Here is a 19,580-nt window from a genome sequence, read left to right as displayed (position 1 = left end):
CCGAATTTCCAGAAAACTGAACTGGGGATACAGGAACCTGATTTTGTTTTTCTATTTATTCATTCATGAGACATGGATGTCACTGGCTGGGCCAGCATTTACTGTCTGTCCCTGAGGGCATTTAAGAGTCAACTACATTACTGTGGCTCTGGAGTCATGTGTAGGCCGGATTGGAAAAGGACGGCAGATTTCTTTTCCTAAAGGTCATTAGTGAACCAGATGGGCTTTTTTTTGGGACAATCCACAATTGTTTCACGGTCATCGTTAGACTTTCAATTCCAGATTTTTTTAAAATTCAAATTTCACCTTCTGCTATGGTGGGATTCGAACCTTGTCGCCATGGGTCTCTGGATTACTAGTCCAGCGACAATACTGCTATGCTACTGCTTCCCCTAAAACCAATTATCAGCAGCTCCCACTGGTAAAAGTGAGTTTGCCACATCTGAATTGCTACAAAGAACAAGCTTAGTCTGCTTACACAGTACAAAGGACAACACAGCACAGGAGCTGGCCCTTCGGCCCACCAAGCCTGCACTGATACATGGTTTCTAATCCTCTGTTTGCTTCCCATTCATGTGTCTATCAAGATACACCTTGAACATTGCTACCAGGGGTGGGGCTGGAAAATTCTGGCCACGCTGTTAAAATTCCAGGGGTTAACTTTGACCAGAAGCTGAACAGGCCGTGCCATATCCATACTGTCTCTACAAGAGCAGATGAGAGGCTGGGAATTCTGTGGTGAGTAACTCACCTCCTAATTCCCCAAAGCCTGTCCACCATCTACACGGCATAAGTCAGGATATGATGGAATACTTTCCACTTCCCTGGATGAGTGCAGTTCCAACACTGAAGAAGTTTGAAACCATCCAGGACAAAGCAGCCACCTTAATTGGGACCCCATCCACCACATTCATTCCCTCCACCTCCGGCACACAATGGCAGCTGTGTATACTATCACCTGTACTGCAGCAACTCACCAAGCTTCCTTCAACAGCACCTTCCAACCTGTGACCTCTACCAAAGGACAAGGACAGAAGGTACATGCAAACACCGCCACCTGGACATTCCCCTCCAAGTCACACACCATCCTGACTTGGAAATATATCACTATTCCATCATTGTTGTTGGTTCAAAATCCTGGAACTCCCTCCCTAACAGCACTGTGGGTGTACCTACACCACATGGACTGTAATGGCTGAATAAGGCAACCCATTGCCATCTTTTCAAGGGGCAATTAGGAATGGGCAATAAATGGGTGCCTCACAGTGCCAGGGTCCCGGGTTCAATTCCCAACTTGGGTCACTGTCTGTGTGGAGTTTGCACGTTCTCCCCGTGTCTGTGTGGGTTTTCTCTGGGCACTCCAGTTTCCTCGCACAGTCCGAAAAATGCGTTGGTTAGGTGCATTGGCCATGCTAAATTCTCACTCAGTGTACCTGGAGTGTGGCGGCTAGGGGACTTTCACAGTAACTTCATTGCAGTATTAATGTAAGCCTACTTGTGACACTAATAAATGAACGCATTAAATGCTGGCCTTGCCCGTGATGTACCTGTCCCGTGGAAAAATTTTTAAAAATCTACTTGTCCCATTACTGAACTGGATTACCTGTATCCCCCACCCCTACAGCATACTGAATCTGCCCTGTTGCTGTTTGTGATTTAAAAAGAAGAAAAATCTCAGTGAAAATACAAATCATAGGGAACCTTTATTGATGTCCTTCAAATAAATTTATTACAGATTCATCCCTCAACCCACCGAAAACATAGAAATACATCGTAGGCAAAGACTTAGTGCCATCCAGCGGTTTAAGCTTCCTACTGTCAGAATGACAAACACCCCCATCCCTGCCCTATACACACACACACACACACACACACACACACACACACACACACACACACACACACACACACACACACACACAGAGGCATGCTGACACACACACCCGATATCTGTGCTCAAATGATCATTTTCCCAATCGCGCACAAATGCTTCTTCTACCCAGGAGGAGCAGAAATGAGCTCCAGATCTTTAAGAAGTGCAATGATTTAAAATTCAAATATGTAATGAGATCTGACTGTGATTCTGAGGTTCCTGAGTTGTGCATCAGTCAGTCATCCTAAGACAGGGAGTGCAATTTCACTTTTCCTAAAATGTCAGACTTGTCCCTCCTCTTGGGAGCTTGTGAATAATGCCATGGGGAAGCAAAGCTCAAGGATGTAATGTCAATTTCCTGCGTTTATGATGGCAGAGGGGAGGAATTCCTCCATCTCCTTGTGAGAGGATTCCGCATTCCACAGGAGGTGGCATTTCTGTTGGGATGAGTCAGGAGATGAACTCGCTCCCAATAATCACATCTTGTCCTGTTTGATTTCCCGGTGTGAGAGGATTTGACCATGAGGCTTCTTCAGACCCAGTCTTCAGGGGGGTTCCTTGGTCCTTTGGGTTTCGCAAAGCGGTTCTTGAATCCTGTAATAAATAAATAACGCCAAATTACAAAATATTTAGGGCACGGGAACAGACCACGTGGCCCAAGCGCACCATGCTGATGTTTATGCTCCAGAAGAACATCCTCCCACTTCACTCACCCGTTCATCATTTCCTTCTATTCCTTTCCCCCTCGTGTGTTTGTCTGGATTCCTCTTAAATTGTCTTTGCTACTTGCCTCAACTACTCGCTGTGGTGGCGGGTTCCAAATTCTCCCTCGGTAATAACCGTATATATATGTAAAAGTCAATATCATGTAAAAATTGATCATGATTGTGGGTAAGGGTTTCACGCCTGCCAGATGAATATGCACCCACGCTCTCCATCCTCTTGAAGTTTTCGGGCTCCAAGCTTTCCCACTTGATGCTGTAACAAAATATCGCCTAGCTGGTCCTACAGATTTTAAGGGAGGGAAGGAAATAGGAATGCACTGATCCAGGAGAAGGTTCCCTAAAATAAATACGAGAAGAACTATTTCTTTAAACTATGACTATATGACCGTTAACCTACAACATTGTTCTGCGATTTATACAAAGTGATGAATGAGAAGTGAATATTCGTTTAAGGGAGAAACTGCTGTCAATGTGGTCTCCTCTTGTCCTTTTATATTCATGTCTCTCTCTGATTCCAGCAGTTAGACATCACAATACATGTTTACCAAATGCAACACTCAAGCAGCATGCAGACATGCATATTACTAAAATGCCTTACATTTAGATAGCCCTTTTATCATCGTAAAACTTCCCGAGGTGTTTATTCAACAAAATTTGCGAAATCACGGGTGTAGACCATTCGGCCCATCATGTCTATACCAGCTCTTTGAGTGAGTGATTCACCTCGTGCCATTTCCCTGCCTTCTCCCCGTAACCCTCCACATCCTTCCTTTTCAGATAACAGTCTAATTCCCTTTTGAATGTCTCGACTGCCACAATGTCACATAAGGAGACACGAGGAAAAGTGACCAAATGCCTGAATGAAGAGGTACATTTTAAGGAGCATCTTCAAAAGGAGAGAGAAGCGCGGAAATGGAAAGATTTATGGATGGGCTTCCAGAGCTCAGGATCCGTGCAGCTGAAGGCCCAGCTGCTGATGTCAGAGTGCAGGGAGTGGGGAAAGCACAGGCGGCCTTGATCGGCCAACGGGCTGGAGGTGGTAATGAGATACGGAGAAAAAATCCACAGGGATAAGAATTTTAAATTCGAGGCAGGGTTGGACTGTAGGTCAGCAGACAAAGGAACAAGAGAAGACTTTTGAGGCGTGTAACACCATTCTATAAGATCATGGCAGACAAATGACAGAACTGCAAAAACCTGCCTTTGCATCATATCTCTTAATAGCCTTTGACCTAACAATCTCAATGCTAATATTGGCAATTGATCTAACATAAATCAATGCTGATGGCAGAAGAGAGTTCCAAACCTTTGCCCTTTGCATATTGAAGTGTATTTTTAAGTTCACTTCTGGAAGATTTGACTTTAATTTTTACAGAGTTCCTCTAATCTTAAACTTCCTGACTAGAAGAAACAGGTTCTCACCATTTACCCTATCGCTTCGCTTGAATATTTACTCAAATTACCCCTTTACTTTGTAAATTGCAAGGACATAGCAGGGATATATCAGTTCTGAATGTTGCTGAAGATGTTGATTCAACTGGGGAGTGTAGGCATGTTTTATTTTAAATATTCTTCCTGTCTAGAATCTGATGGCATTTACAAATCACATAGATATTTTGATCTTCAATTTGTTATATTGCCTAATGTCATTGCTCATGTATTTTAGATGTGCAGCTTTTAGTTTTAGAAATTGATTTTTAAATGTAAATTCAGTGAAGCTTAGATGCTTCACTGAACATTGAGATGCTGGAAATGTTACAAAGTTAAGGTAATTACAATTCAAAAGGTAACCTGCTAACTGGATAAAGTCAGAATTAAAGAATGAGAATCATTAAACAGCAGGTAGTCTTACTTAGCTGAGGAACTGGAGATATGATGTTTGTGGTTATTCCAGGAAAAGATATAAACTATTCATGCGGTTTCCAGAATTAAGGGAAGCTTTGGAATTAAAAGATAAGGAATTATAAGAGGCCAGGAATGGCCTCCTCTTGCTCCTATCTTCTATGTTTGTATGTTAAAGGATACATAAAATGTAAGTATCCCTCCAGGAGGCCATTCGGCCCATCGAGTCTGCATCAACCACAATCCCACCCAGGCCCTATTCCCGTAACTCCCACATATTTACCCTGCTAATCCCCCTAACACGAGGCTCAATTTAGCATGGCCAATGCACCTAACCCGCACATCTTTGGACTGTGGGAGGAAACCGGAGCACCCAGAGGAAACCCACGCAGACACAGGGAGAGCGTGCAAACTCCACACAGTCAGTGACATGAGTCCGGAATTGAATGACTCAGGAGATGAGCTTGTTCCCAATAATCATATCTTGTCCTGTTTGATTTCCCGGTATGAGAGGATTTGACCACTGCCGGGTCCCTGGCGCTGTGAGGCAGCAGTGCTAACCACTGTGCCACCGTGCCGCCCCAATTAATTTGTACTTCTATCTGGGAACAGGCTGTGTGCATCACATCACCATGAAGATTGGTGGGGTTTAGTGACGTTCTTTGTTTTGAGTTTATCTTTGTAAATTCGGTTAAGGTTTAGGCAGCAACAGAGAAGTAGCTAAGAGGCTGGATCTGCTTTAGATCTGATGTAGTTTATAGCTCATTGGGAAGTTGAGAGGTAAAATCAGACCTAAATCTGAGGTAGAGGAGATTTATTGTCCGTGAAGCAGCCAGCGATTGGGAGCACGTATTCAGTTTAAGACAACATTGAAAATAGTAAATGACAAGAAGATTTGTTCAGCTGGAAGCTAAAGGAATAAATCTGCAGTAATCCTCTCAGTAAATGGCAGTTAATCTTGTTTCAATTGGAGTTCGGGAAGTAATCAGCTTGGTTGCAGTTTGAAACTATGGCTATTGGTAATCAGAAGTATTTTCTAATGTTTTAAGTATGAGTCACAAGGAGACCCAGTCACAAGGAGTACTGCAGTTTGGAATTCAGACTGGGAGGAATTTGGAGAGCCATTTTGCCAAAAGTTAATGGAAGAACTCCCATTAAATCTTGAACCTTGACAGATAGCTGGAATTCTAAAGAGAAAACAGATCGAGTTCTGGAGAACAGCGATACATCTTTTCAAGATGGTCCAACGAAAACAGGACTGGACAGGGTAGATGCAGGGAGGATGTTCCTGATGGTGGGGGAGTCTAGAACCAGGGTCACAGTTTGAGGATTTACAGTGGAGTTGAGGAGACATTTCTTCACCCAAAGAGTGGTGAGCCTGTGGAATTCATTACCACAGGAAGTAGTTGATGCCAAAACATTGAATGTGTTCAAGAGGCGGCTGGATATAGCATTTGGGGTGAATGGGAGAAAGCAGGATTAGGCTATTGAGTTGGATGATCAGCTGTGATCGTAATGAATGGTGGAGCAGGCTCAAAGCACCGAATGGCCTCCTGCTCCTATCCTCTATGTTCGTATGTTAAAGATTACATAAAATATGGGAACTCATAAAAAGTAGAATTGAGCTTAGAGCCTAAGTCTTTATAAGGCACAACATTAATACTGCTTGCTTTGCTTAATTCTTTATGATAGGTATTGTTTAAAAATGTGGGCCGGGATTCTCCCAAAACAAAACTAAATAGCCAACAGGTGGGAAAACGGGCAAATTTCCTGCCGCTTTTTTTGGCAGAACTTAGTGCAACAAATCTCTGATACTCTGTGTATTGAAGAGTGCGGGATTCACGTTGGAAAGTGAGTTCTGCTGGAGAGGCCTGCAGCATAGTGCTGAGTGGGCCATTGCGCATGTGCTGATCTCTCATTGGCAGTATGGCACATATGCACCATCGTCAACCTCCCGATTGCTGGCCTCCAGCTTATTCTCGAACCCGCACCCTGATCTCTGGTGTCCCCCTCATGATTGCTGACATCCCAAGGCACCACCCGATCACCGGCCTTCCCGACACCCCACCCTGATAACTGGCCTACCAGACCCACCCCTTCCCCACTCCCCAATGGCCAATCTCCCCCCACCATGGCCAACCCCAATCACCCCCTCACTTCCTCCTCAACTGATCTCATTGCAGGGTGACAACATGACCCCCCCTCCCCACCACCATTGATCACCCCCCCCCCAATACGTCCTGCCCTCCAATATGCCCTAACCCCTCTAGCTCAGCCACTTTGGCACTGCATGGTGCCTGGTGGGCAGCACCAAGGTGCCTGGTGGGCAGTGCCAGGGTGCCAGGCTGTCACTGCCCAAGGGGCACCCCCCTTGCCCCCAACCTCCCGGGGAGGGACCTCAATGGCCTCTGCCGCCACCAGCAGGGTAAGCATGCCTATTCCTCGTTAGTGGGGAGTAGTTGTAAATCCTGCTAGTGGGAACTTGACCTTTCCATTTGGTAATCAGCTCGGTACTGATTTCTGGTGTGGAGCTGATTGTGTTAAATAAAAGGGGCTCATGCGAATCTTGCAAGAGGACCACCTCCGGCCCCCCCACCCCACGCCCCCACCGCCGTCGATGCCTCCTCAAAGCAGCGCAGGGAGCTGGGAGAATCCCAGCCCTGTGAAATCTTAAGGGGTAGTTCTGTTGGTTTATTTTTGAATGTTCAGATTTTTTTCTTTAAACATTAAGTGCCTCTAACCAGATTGTAGCAATTAGGGTGTTGAATAAGTGTCCAGGGCTGTTTCTGTAATAAACAGGTGCTACGACCATCACAAAGATGCCAAATATCAGCTTTAGTAAACACCGATAAACTCACCAAAACTCAGAAAGGAGCGAGTGTGTTCTGTACTTGGTTCTGTCACTGGAGACCTGGACAGTGCAGGGGTGCCGGTTATGGCTGATGACAGGGAGAGAGATAGAGACATGTGTATAGAAGCATTAACTATGAACAGTATTACACGTTCCACTAGCACAGTTGTAATGTCCTTCTTCACAAAATTAAACTTCTAATTAAAAGGTCGAAAAAATAAACTTCCTTCCTGACAGTCGATCAATGCAGTCCTTCACAGATTGAATTAGTGAGTGATGTTTTAAAGGAACACTGCACTTATATAAAATCTTTCGCAACTCCAAGATGCCTAAAAATATTTTGCAGCCAACCCAGTACTTTTTGAAGTGTCGTTATTGCTGTGACGTTCGACACTTAGCAGCCAATTTATGCTCAGCAAGATCCCACAAACAGCGCTGTGAAAATTACTCAATAATCCGTTTTATTGATGCTGACAGAAGGATAAATATTGGCCAGGGGACAGGGGGTGGGGTGGGGTGGGGTGGGGTGGGCAGGCAGGGAAAGGAATCTTCTTTGACTTGTGCCACGGAATCTTTTAATTCCACCTGAGAGGGGCAGGTGTAGTGTCTCACCTGAAAGGTGTCACCTCTGATAGTGTGGAATTCCTTCAACACCGCACTGGGGGCATTAGCTTTACTCCGGGAAACCCTGAGAACCTGGAGTTCAGAGTTCTAATATAAATAATAAGCGCCCTGTGTGTTTCTGGTCTGTGGAAATATGGTGACAATTTTCTGGAGAAGAACCTTGTTACAAATCGCTTTCATTCTGAGTAATCCCCAGCTCCAGAAGCTGATAGATTCCAAGTTGTCAATGGGTCTGTTTTATGTTCACTGCAGGGAGTCACTCTTGTATTAATGTATTTTGTTTTATGTGACACTAATTCACCCCAACAAACTGCCATCAATAACAGACTTGTTCACTCTTTTGACAACTCAAGACATGGCAAAGATCTTTCTGACCAATGAAATGGTTAAAGTGACTAACTGTTGTATTGTAGGAAATGCAGCAGCCAATTTGGGCACAGCAAGCTCCCACAAAGAGCACTGTGATAATGACCAGATAATCCTGTTTTATTGATGTTAGCTGAGGGGCGAATATTGGTCACCCCTCCAGGAAAAACTCCCTTGTTCTTCTCCAAATGCTGCTGTGCGATCGTTCACACCTACCTGAGGAGGCAGGTGGGGTCTTGGTTTTACTGTCTCTCCTGAAAAAAAAGGTCGTGGGGCGGGGGGGGGGGGGGGGCGGTCGATCTTACACTCGGCATGGCGAGCCGGCAAGGGCTGAAAAATTGGGTCTTAGTCTGGTTTCTCGCCTCTCGGGATATTACCAGCCCTGGTCTGCCAGCATAATCAGCCTCGTATCCGGGGAGAGTGTGCAACTGATTTAAATATTTATCAGTTTATTTAAGTGTGATTAGTGAGTCCTGGATGCAATCGTCCAGGCACACTTACCTCAACAGGTTCCCCAGTGGAGGTTATTACCGGTGAGCACAAACAGAGTCCGCCCTCTCCCCCTACTGATGAGATTCACCTTTGGAATCTTTTTTTGTCCAAGTGCCATAAGGTAGCGTAAATAAATGGTGTGACTCTCTCCCATTTTCATGCACTTAGAATTTTTTTTCATAATATTGTCCCCAGTATTTCCGAAAGTGCTGCTCTCCCTCATTACTGAGCTGCAAGCGTCAGCCTGGATTTCTGTGCTCGAGTCTCTGGAGTGGGACTTGAACCCACAGTCTTGAGATTCAGAGGTGAGAGTGATACTGAGCCACTGCAAACAAAGCAGCCAGTTTGCCCAGAGGACTATCCTACAAACACCTGTTGAATGAATTAGCACGGACACACTATCCAACATTCTACTGAGACAGAATGCTAAACAGACAGTGCACTGAAGCGAGTGAGATCGGCTCAGATTAACCCTGTTTTAAGATTTACTGTGACACTCCTAAAGTGAGCATGTCAGATGTTCTGTCAGTTGCTGCTGTCCTGGACAGTTAAAACTTTATCACCCTGATAAATATTTGGTAAAGAAAGCATTTGCAGACAACGTGAAATAGCAGTGGAGCGGCATAATTTGAATAGTTCTTTCGAATAGCTGGCACAGCCAAGTAACCTCTCGGCTGTATAAGTTTATGACTCTAGATCTCAATGGCATCATTATTAGTTTTATTTCAAACTCAGTTCTACTTACTCTTCTTCATATTTCGTAGAATTTTCATACTCTGTAAACAGAGAGGGACAGAGAATCATAAATAGGTTCTTTAAAAAGACTGGTGTGATGTTTTGAATTATTCCTGATATATTGTCATTTTTGAAAAAACGTTTATTTATTAGTCACAAGTAAGGCTTACATCAACACTGCAATGAAGTTACTGTGAAATTCCCCTCGTCGCCACACTCCGGTGCCTATTCGGGTCAACGCACCTAACCAGCACATCTTTCAGACTGTGGAAGGAAACCGGAGCACCCAGAGGAAACCCACACAGACACGGGGAGTACATGCAAACTCCACACAGGCTGTCACCCAAGCTGGGAATCCAACAAGGGTCCTTGGCACTGTGAGGCAGCAGTGCCAACCACTGTGCTGCCCCTGGCAAGCCCTTCAAGCCCTCGCAACATTCTTGTAAATCTCCTCTGCGCTCCCTCCAAAGCAATTATGTCTTTCCTGTAACGGGGTGACTCGAATGGTACATGAAATTCCAGCTATGGCCTAACCAGTGATTCATAAAGTTCCATCAATACATTCAATACCTTGCCCAATAAAGGAAAGCATTCCATCTGCTTTCTTCACCAGCTTATTGATCTGTCCTGCCACCTGTTAATATACTACTAATCACCTCATTAAAATAATTGCCAGTGAACCCTCTAACGTTGATTATGTTATAAATGGAAACAGCTGTAACACTTTGGGGTCCCTGTAGACCTGCAGCATTGAAGTAGAGGCTTACAATAAAATAGTTTGTACCTAAGGGGAAGGCGTTGGCCAAGTGGTATTATCGCTAGACTGTTCATCCAGAAACTCAGTTAATTTTCTGGGGACCCGGGTTCGAATCCCACGACGGTAGATGGTCGAATTTGGATTCAAAAAGTATTTGGAATTAAGAATCTACTGATGACCATGAAACCACTGTCGAAAAAACCCATCCGGTTCACTAATGCCCTTTAGGGAAGGAAATCTGCTGTTCTTACCCAGTCTAGTCTACATGTGACTCCAGAGCCACAGCAATGTGGCTGACTCTCAGCTGCCCTCTGAACAAGGGCAATTAGGGATGGACAATAAATGCTGGCCAGCCAGCGACGCCCATGAATGAATAAATAAAAGACCAGTTTGAAGTGATTCTTACACCACAACCGTTTATCGTAACATGGACACTTACTCCAAGGTCTCTCATCTCCTCAACCTCTCTCAATATCTTCCAGTTTATTGAGCATTCCCTTGCTTTGTTTGCCCCCCTAAATGTATCACCTCACACTTTTCTGGAGTGAATTCCATTTGACACTTTATCACCCACTCAACCGAACATTGATATGATTCCAGAGGTAACAACTCTTCACTATCAGCTACACGGCCAACTTTTGTTTCATCTGCAAATTTCCTGTAATTGATTGATGAAAATTCAGTCCCAACAACATTCACCGAGCAGGATTAAACACGGTCACGGATAAGACCTTCCTCACCTTGCTCCTCGCGAAGGGTTTGCTGGAATCAGTCGATGATCTGGAATCGACAGTCTCAGGTGATAAAGGTGGTCCAGAGGACGACTGTGGCAAAGCTGGAGATGAAATGAAGAAATAAGGAGGCATCAAAGCCAAGACTGGGAATCACCCGGAATGACCAGGACACAGACCAGGGAAACATTAGGATATACCATTTACAGAGACTTGCACTCAGGGACTATCTAGGATGTGAATTTCTACTATCCTGACAGATGAAAAACATTTAATGACTGCACATTTTGTATTTATCTACTTTCTTTACACTTGAAAAATTAATTTAATGAGAAACAAAATGCCATCGGAAGCACAGGACTGATTGGAGAAATTCAAAGGGGACAGTCCTGTGATAAAGTTCATATCCTGCAGGCAAGCTCTCAGAATTAGAGGGTGGATTCCTTCTCCAAACATGTAGCACAAGTATAGTCAGTGCATGCAGTTGGTACATTTACATAAGAACATAAGAACTAGGAGCAGGAGTCGGCCATCTGGCCCCTCGAGCCTGCTCCACCATTCAATAAGATCATGGCTGCTCTTTTCGTGGACTTAGCTCCACTTACCCGCCCGCTCACCGTAACCCTTAATTTTTTTACTGTTCAAAAATTTATCTATCCTTGCCTTAAAAACATTCAGTGAGGCCCCTACTGCTTCACTGGGCAGGGAATTCCACAGATTCACAACACTGTCACGGAGCCAGCAGGAGGTTTCCTTGCCCCTGTTTGACTTGGTGTCATGAGACGTTATGGGGTCTGGGAGGCAATGTTGAGAAGTCCCAGAGCAACTCCCTCTCAACAGTGTAGCACTGTGCTGCCACATTTGGTGGATCTGTCCAGCTGGTGGGATAGGACATCCCCAGGAATGGTGATGGTGGTGTCTGGGACATTATCTGTAAGTATGATTGGCTAAGAATGACTGTGTCAAGCAGTTGCTTGACCAATCTGTGGGACAGATCTCCCAATCTTGGCACAAGTCCTCCGATCTTAGTAAGGAGTGCTGAAGTTAAAGTTTACTTATTAGTACAAGTAGGCTTACATTCACACTGCAATGAAGTTACTGTGAAAATCCCCTAGTTACTGTGAAAATCCCCTAGTCGTCACACTCCTGCGTTTGTTCGGGTACACTGAGGGAGAATTTAGCGTGGCCAGTGCACCTAACAAGCACATCTTTGGACTGTGGAAGGAAACTGGAGCACCCAGAGGAAACCCACGCAGACACGGGGAGAAGGTGCACCCAGGCAGTCACCCGAGGCCGGGAATCGAACGCAGGTCCCTGGCACTGTGAGGCAGCGGTGCCAAGCACTGTACCATACCATGCTTTGCAGGGTCAGCTGGGTCTTTGTCCTTTGTGGAGCCTTGATGAATGCTGGCTGGGTGGTTCTATTTTGTAACATAGGGAGTGATTCTGAAACATGGACCTGAATTTCACGCCTGGTGTTTTCAGTGTAATTCCACGCTGGGTGGCCAATCACGGCCCGCCCAGTGTGAAACGCATCTTCTGATTGGCCTGACAGTGTGAACAGGCGAATGAATTGGGCCCGAGTCCCAGGACTTTGGTAACTTCAATTAAACTTCCTGAGGGAAATCAGACAGCCCGACAACAGGAATTTGCTGCTATTATTGCAGCCTTTCGGCTATGAGCTGATCCTGATTAAAATCTTCACTCGCTCAGCGTGTCTGTAAATAGTGGCTCTGAAATAGGCCTCGAAAATCTACAGGCCCTTCCCTGCATCTGCCACTGATCCAACAATTCAACTTTGTGGCAACTGAGAGGACGTTGTGTGTGTGTGGGGAGAGAGGAAAGTGTGGGGGCGGGGTGGGGTCCAGGGGTTCCCTTCGTTTCTTCGCGTCAGTGAAGGAATAAAGTAGAATGAATCATTATTTCTCCAGCAGCTTTCATGATTTCAGGATGTCCCAGAACGCCTCGTTGCTTTGTGAAGTATGGCCACTGCGAAAATGTGCCAGCCTGTCACCTTGTGCACAGCAAGATCCCACAGGCAGCAATGTTGGGTCTTTCACATTAGGCTGAGAGGGTAGATGAACGTTTTGCTTGAACGCTGGCGCCATAACAGTGCAGCACTCACTCAGCACTCTCCGGCGAGGGTTTTGAACCCATAACTCACTGACCTCCAGAGAACAGAACACCCCAATGGCATCAAGGGGGCATCTGCTCTGCTTGATATTACAGCAGGGTTAGCACAGCTAGAGATCGTGGGCAAGGTGAGGGAGGGAGGCAGAGTGAGGGAGGAGGTACTCAGGACTGCAATTGAAGATTGGTTGTCCCCCTTTGTAGGGAAATCTTTTTGAAAAAATCTGTTTTTATTTATGCCGGGATTTGTTCATTTTGTCCATCGGCCACTGGGTGAGAGGGGACGCCTCCGAAAGCTGCAGTGTCTGTGCTGGGTCAGAATGAAGGCTGGGTCACAGGGAGACCGAGGGTCAGAGAGCCCCTACCCTCAGCTCAACAACCCCCATCCCTCCTACCCTCCTCCCTGCCCCGCCTACGATAATTACAGTGGCTATGTTCCAAATGGCGTTTGATTTGCAAGGCTTTTGTAAACATCTTTTCATTGTAAAAGTGTTTTCATTGTTTGGACTCAGTGATCGATATTGTTCGAACTTTGACACAGATCCGTAGGTAAACAGGCTGAGAGAATTAACACGACCAAAAGGAAAAGTGTCAGCAGCAAAATACACAAATAAAACAGAACTGCTCGTGTTCCAGGATCTTTTATTCCACCCTTAGATGACAAACTGATGCGAATTTAACACCTGTTCATCTTCTGCAGAGAAGATGTCTCTAATACAAAATCGCATGGGCAACATAAAATTGGTGTTGCTAGGCTTTTTAATGGCATTAACTGGGCCATTAATTGCTGGTGGGTCCGATTCTCACACGTGCTCATCAGCCTCAATGTTGCACACCTTCTCGATGACATCAGGATACAAGCCCGACATCATTTTGCACAATTTTAAACATGTTCAGGTTGGGTGTGTGCCCATTCTTGGAGCGTAAAATTCAGGCCATGGTGAGGGTCCAGTGCCAACTTTTATAGAACAACGAACAGGGAACAAAGAAAATTACAGCACAGGAACAGGCCCTTCGGCCCTCCAAGCTGGCACGGACCTTGCTGCCCGACTGAACTAAAATCCCCTACCCTTCCGGGGACCATATCCCCCTATTCCCATCCTATTTATGTATTTGTCAAGACGCCCCTTAAAACTCACTTTCGTATCTGCTTCCACTACCTCTCCTGGCAGCTAGTTCTAGGCATCCACCACCCTCTGTGTAAAACACTTCCTACATACATCTTCTTTAAACCTTGCCCCTCGCACCTTAAACCTGTGCCCCTTAGTAATTGACTCTTCCACCTTGGGGAAAAGCTTCTGACTATCCACTCTGTCCATGCCTCTTGTAATCTTGCAGATTTCTATTACGTCGCCCCTCAACCTCTGTCATTTCAGTGAGAACAAACCAAGTTTCTTCAATCTCTCTTCATAGCTAATGCCTTCCATACCAGGCAACATCCTGGTAAATCTTTTCTGTACCCTCTCCAAAGCCTCCACATCTTTCTGGTAGTGCAGCGAGCAGAATTGAACATTATATTCCAAGGGTGGCGTAATAAAGTTTTACAAAGCTACAACATGACTGGCCAATTTTTAAACTCAGTGCCCCAGCCACTGAAAGCAAGCATGCTGTATGCCTTCTTGACTACCTTCTCCACCTGCATTGCCACTTTCAGTGATCTGTGTACCTGTACACCCAGATCCCTCTGCTTATCAATACTCCTAAGAGTTCTGCCATTTACTGCATAAAATCTGAGGATGTTGAGGAGACACAAAAAAGGAGGGAGAATAACACTCACCGGTTGAAGTTGGAACTGATAACGAGTCACACTTTCTTTCTATAGGAGAGATAAACACTGAGTGAGTTGGTGAAAGAAAATTAACAGCGTAAACCTGTCGACATTGGGGGGAGGTCTAAAAGCCTTTTCACCATCACCACAAATCCCGTTATGGCTGTAAACTCTCATGAGAAGGCCGTAAAGGATTTGCTCTCCGGAGATCTCTGAATGAGATCCTGCCCGCCCCCACTGTGATGTAATCAGATTCTTGCCCAGTGAGGGTGTGAGCCAAATTACCACCATTTTGAATAGCTTTAAAAGGCAGGAGTGGCTTTATGCTGTTGTTTACGGGGATGTCAGACGCTCCGCTCGCCAGCAAGACGCCACATCAGCAGGAATCGTTACTGCTCTCCAGCGGCTGAGCTGACCACACCGGAGGGAAGGGGGCTGGTGTGGCCTCCTGGTGGTCAGTAACCTGCTACTGGCACCCTGTCAGTACCAACTTAGCGAGGAGAGGGTGGGGGATGCAGCAATGAAATCATAGAATCGCTACAGCACAGGAGGCCATTCGGTCCATCGAGTCTGTACTGACCACAATCCCACCCAGGCCCTATTCCTGTAACCTCCACATTTACCCTGTTAATCCCCTTGACACTAATGGTTAATTTAGCATGGCCAATCAACCTAACCTGCACATTGTTGGACTGCGGGTGGAAACCAGAATGCCCGGAGGAAACCCACGCAGACATGGGGCAAACGTGCAAATTCCACACTGGGAGTGACCCGAGGCCGGAACTGAACCTGGGTCCCTGGCACTGTGAGGCAGCAGTGCTAACCAATGTGCCAGTGTGTGCCCTCTAGTGGTGAGGGGGCTGTGCCTGCATTGCAGGGGGTGGCTTTGATGTTAATGTCCCGATGTCTGCGATGATGGCTGGTGTGACTTGTGACCCCCTCATTAAGTGTTTGGGGGGAAGTTTGCAGACAAGGTGTTCTCCTTGTCTGCTGGTGGTCCCGATGTCCGTGGGGTGGGGGGGTGATGGGGTAGGGGGTCTTTAACTTTAATTTGAGATTGGGGTGCCTTTTAAAAATGGCACTGCTTCCCTGGGGAGAGACTCACCGATTTTCAGATGGAATCTGACACTGCCTTTTTTCAGGAATATTCTGCCCATTAGCTGAGCATCCCTCACCCACTAACCCTCTCCAAAATATTTGATCATCTGAAAATTAATACCAGGGAGAGTTGCAAAGAGCAGTGACACCGAAACAGATTCAAAGCAAAACAAATTCTTGACTCAAGTGTGTTCACGACTAGAAATGTCCTTTAAACAACAAAAGATACATCAATTATGCTGTGATAAATTTTGAAAAACTAATCACTAGGATGTGAGCATCACTACCAACGCTGCCATCTGCTGCCCATTCCTACCTTCCCTTGGGAAGGTGCTGTGGAGCCACGTTTGTGAGCTCCCCGCAGTCCGTGCGGTGTAGATACAACTACAGGGCAGGGTGGGAGTTCGGGGGTTTCGGTCCAGAGATAGTGATGGAAAAGCGATATAGTTCCAAGTCAGGATTGCGAGTGATCTGGAGGGCAATTTGCAGGTAGTGTCGCCATGCGGCTGCTGCCATTGTCCTTCGAATTGGTGGTGGTCGTAAGTTTGGAAGGTTTTGTGACTGGCCCTCTCACTCTGCTCAGAGAAACTTGTCTGAATCTTACAGATTTTTAAAAGATCCAGTTTAGAAGCACCTCTTTCTTCCGAATCCAATCCAACAGCCCAAAAGAAATCCCAAAGTTTAACTTAAAGTCACCTGCGTGGTTACTAGAATGGCTCGGTTACCAGCATGGTCCCAGTGGGCTGCATGGCCTCCTTCTATGCTGCAATGACTCAATGGGCAGGATTTTCCAGCCGTGCTTGGCCAAGACTGGAAAATCCCACCCGAGGTCAACAGACCTCTGCATGGTTTGTGTTCTGCCCGCAACGAATCCCGTGGCGGCGGGACTGGAAAATTCTGCCCAATGACTCTGAACACTTACTAGATTTATTAATGTGGTTACAAATTTTTGACACACTTAATAATTACTAGAATTACTCACAATTAAAGTTACTAAAGTTTCTGGCATTTTTATAAGATACCAATATGATTAGTCGAGTCACAATTTTTACAGTTTGGCACAGGTGGTAACCAGCAGGAGATTTTCTTGCCCAGGTTTGACCTGATGCCTTGAGATTTCCTGGGGCACGGAGTCAATGTTGAAAACTCCCTCCCAGGGTAAATAAAGTAAAAGATAAAGTTTATTTGTCACAAGTAGGCTTGCATTAACACTGCAATGAAGTTACCATGAAAATCCCCTAGTCGCCTCACTCCGCCAGCTGTTCGGGTACACTGAGGAAGAGTTTAGTGTGGCCAATGCACCTAAACAGCAAGTCTTTCGGACTGTGGGAGGAAACCGGAGCACCTGGAGGAAACCCATGCAAATACGGGGAGAATGTGCAGACTCCACACAGACAGTGACCCAAGCCAGGAATCGAACCTGGGTCCTTGGTGTTGTGAGGCAGCAGTGCTAACCACTGTGCCACCATGCCGTCAACATTCCCTCCTGACTGTATGCCATCATGCCGCCACCTCTGATAGGTCAGTCCTGCTGACGCAACAGGATACCCAAGGATGATAAGAGAGAAAAGCTGAACGAAATAATTATCTACAACACTCACCCAACCTAAAGGCTCTCAACTTTAAACTCTGAAAAAAAAAGACAAATCAATGAATCGTAAGTTTAACTTTATCAATCTGCTAACAACACAGTGAAATAAATGGAATTTTCCACAAATATTAGTGTTATTATCCTGTGGATAGATTGAACAAGGAAGCTCAGGTAGGTGTAGAGAAAGTACAGTGTAACGTTAAGGGGAGGTGCTGGATAGAGTGTAATTTTCAAAGACTGGGGAGAAACAGTGCATGGAATTCTCTCATCTGGGAATAAGTCTCCAGGTGGGGGCAGGAACTTGGAGTTTTTCCCATTGCAGAGGCCAGCAGGAACCCACGTCTGTGTATCTTCCAGCACCGCCCTCATTAATTACGCAACAGCTGTTTTGCACCATATTCCGAGGCGGACAAGGGCTGATGGGACATAATCCACCGTCAGGAGGCATTTCTTCACCCAAAGAGTGGTCAGCCTGTGGAATTCATTACCATAAGAAGTAGTTGATGCCAAAACATTGAATGTATTCAAGAAGCGGCTGGATATAGCACTCGGGGTGAATGGGATCAAAGGTTATGGGGAGAAAGCAGGATTAGGCTCCTGAGTTGGGTGATCAGCCATGATGAATGGCGGAGCAGGCTCGAAGGGCCAAATGGCCTCCTCCTGCTCCTATCTGCCATGTTTCTATGTCATATCCGTGTGTCATATTGAAAACACGCCCAACATCACTGACCCGTTATCGAAGAAAAAAGATGGACCTCCTGAAAGTAAAGATGGATTTTCGGGAGTGCACGAGATCGGAAGATGAACTTCCTCGGTGACACTGAATCGGGAAGGCCCACCTGTAAATGCTCTCCCCTCCCACTGCTGTGGTGTTCCTGGGTCCAGTGCTGCTGGCGGCCTCCATCACAAACTCTGGAGACAGCCCCAGGCATTCTTTGGGTGGATCTGAACATCTGCACACCATGTTGTTCCAGATGTGTTCTGGACAGGTGTGTTTTCTGCTGGTGTTGTGGGAAATCCTGTCTGTGGGAGGAGGGCGGACAGGAGGATTCTGGCAGGGCTTTCACCTGCATCCACCAGCGGGAAGCAAAACAGCTTCATGCCGGCTTCCAGTAGCTTTCCTGATCCATCAGGATGGGCACCAGCAGATGATCCCGTGGGAAATTCAAACCGGCTGGAAGCTGATTGTTGCAGTCCTGCCAAATTCTTCCCTGTCGCCCGGCATCGAACCTGCCGGCAGGGCCAAGGCAGAATTCTACACAGAGTGGATAGAGGGTTAAGGGAGGGATTTCCACATGATGCAACATGTCAGATGGGAGCTAAAGGCAGCAGTGACATTTGGAGGTGGATGGGGATGGATTGATTAATGCAGAGAGGGAGTTTGAATGCAGAACACCAGAGGACACATAAATCAATGATGGCCAATGAGATCTGATTTAATGGGTGGATATGCCTCAGTTTGGATAGGATGCAGGTGCTCTGAGCTTTAGAATCGGAGATGCTGTAGGGTTAAATGGGGGATCACTGAAATAGTGAAAATATAGTTGGACACTTTCAGGACAGGTACAGCACGGGGTTAGATACAGAGTAAAGCTCCCTCTACACTGTCCCCCATCAAACACTCCCAGGACAGGTACAGCACAGGGTTAGATACAGAGTAAAGCTCGCTCTACACTATCCCCCCCATCAAACACTCCCAGGACAGGTACAGCACGGGGTTAGATACAGAGTAAAGCTCCCTCTACACTGTCCCCATCAAACACTCCCAGGACAGGTACAGCATGGGGTTAGATACAGAGTAAAGCTCCCTCTACACTATCCCCCCATCAAACACTCCCAGGACAGGTACAGCACGGGGTTAGACACAGAGTAAAGCTCCCTCTACACTGTCCCCCCATCAAACACTCCCAGGACAGGTACAGCATGGGGTTAGATACAGAGTAAAGCTCCCTCTACACTATCCCCCCATCAAACACTCCCAGGACAGGTACAGCACG

At 46.1% G+C, this 19,580-nt stretch overlaps 1 protein-coding gene across 3 annotated transcripts in view; it reads right to left on the bottom strand.

The window, feature by feature from the left end:
- Positions 1 to 1,936: 1,936 nt before the first annotated feature.
- LOC145356840 (tyrosine-protein phosphatase non-receptor type 22-like) overlaps positions 1,937 to 19,580 on the bottom strand; it is a 101,954-nt gene continuing 84,310 nt past the window's right edge. For all 3 annotated transcript variants that reach the window (XM_080209764.1, XM_080209765.1, XM_080209766.1), the window contains 6 exons: positions 17,594 to 17,621; positions 14,904 to 14,942; positions 11,006 to 11,100; positions 9,519 to 9,549; positions 7,299 to 7,379; positions 1,937 to 2,467 (listed from right to left, as the gene is read on the bottom strand). In XM_080209764.1, the coding sequence (XP_080065890.1) occupies positions 2,406 to 2,467; positions 7,299 to 7,379; positions 9,519 to 9,549; positions 11,006 to 11,100; positions 14,904 to 14,942; positions 17,594 to 17,621 (336 nt within the window). In that variant the 3' untranslated portion in view covers positions 1,937 to 2,405. The remainder of the gene's footprint in view (positions 2,468 to 7,298; positions 7,380 to 9,518; positions 9,550 to 11,005; positions 11,101 to 14,903; positions 14,943 to 17,593; positions 17,622 to 19,580) is intronic.

Source organism: Carcharhinus amblyrhynchos, chromosome 22 (genome assembly GCF_965287045.1).
Source record: "Carcharhinus amblyrhynchos chromosome 22, sCarAmb.v2.hapA, whole genome shotgun sequence".
Lineage (NCBI taxonomy): Eukaryota > Metazoa > Chordata > Chondrichthyes > Carcharhiniformes > Carcharhinidae > Carcharhinus > Carcharhinus amblyrhynchos.
Note: the sequence above shows the minus strand (reverse complement) of the source record. Positions and strands in the feature narration are given on the sequence as shown.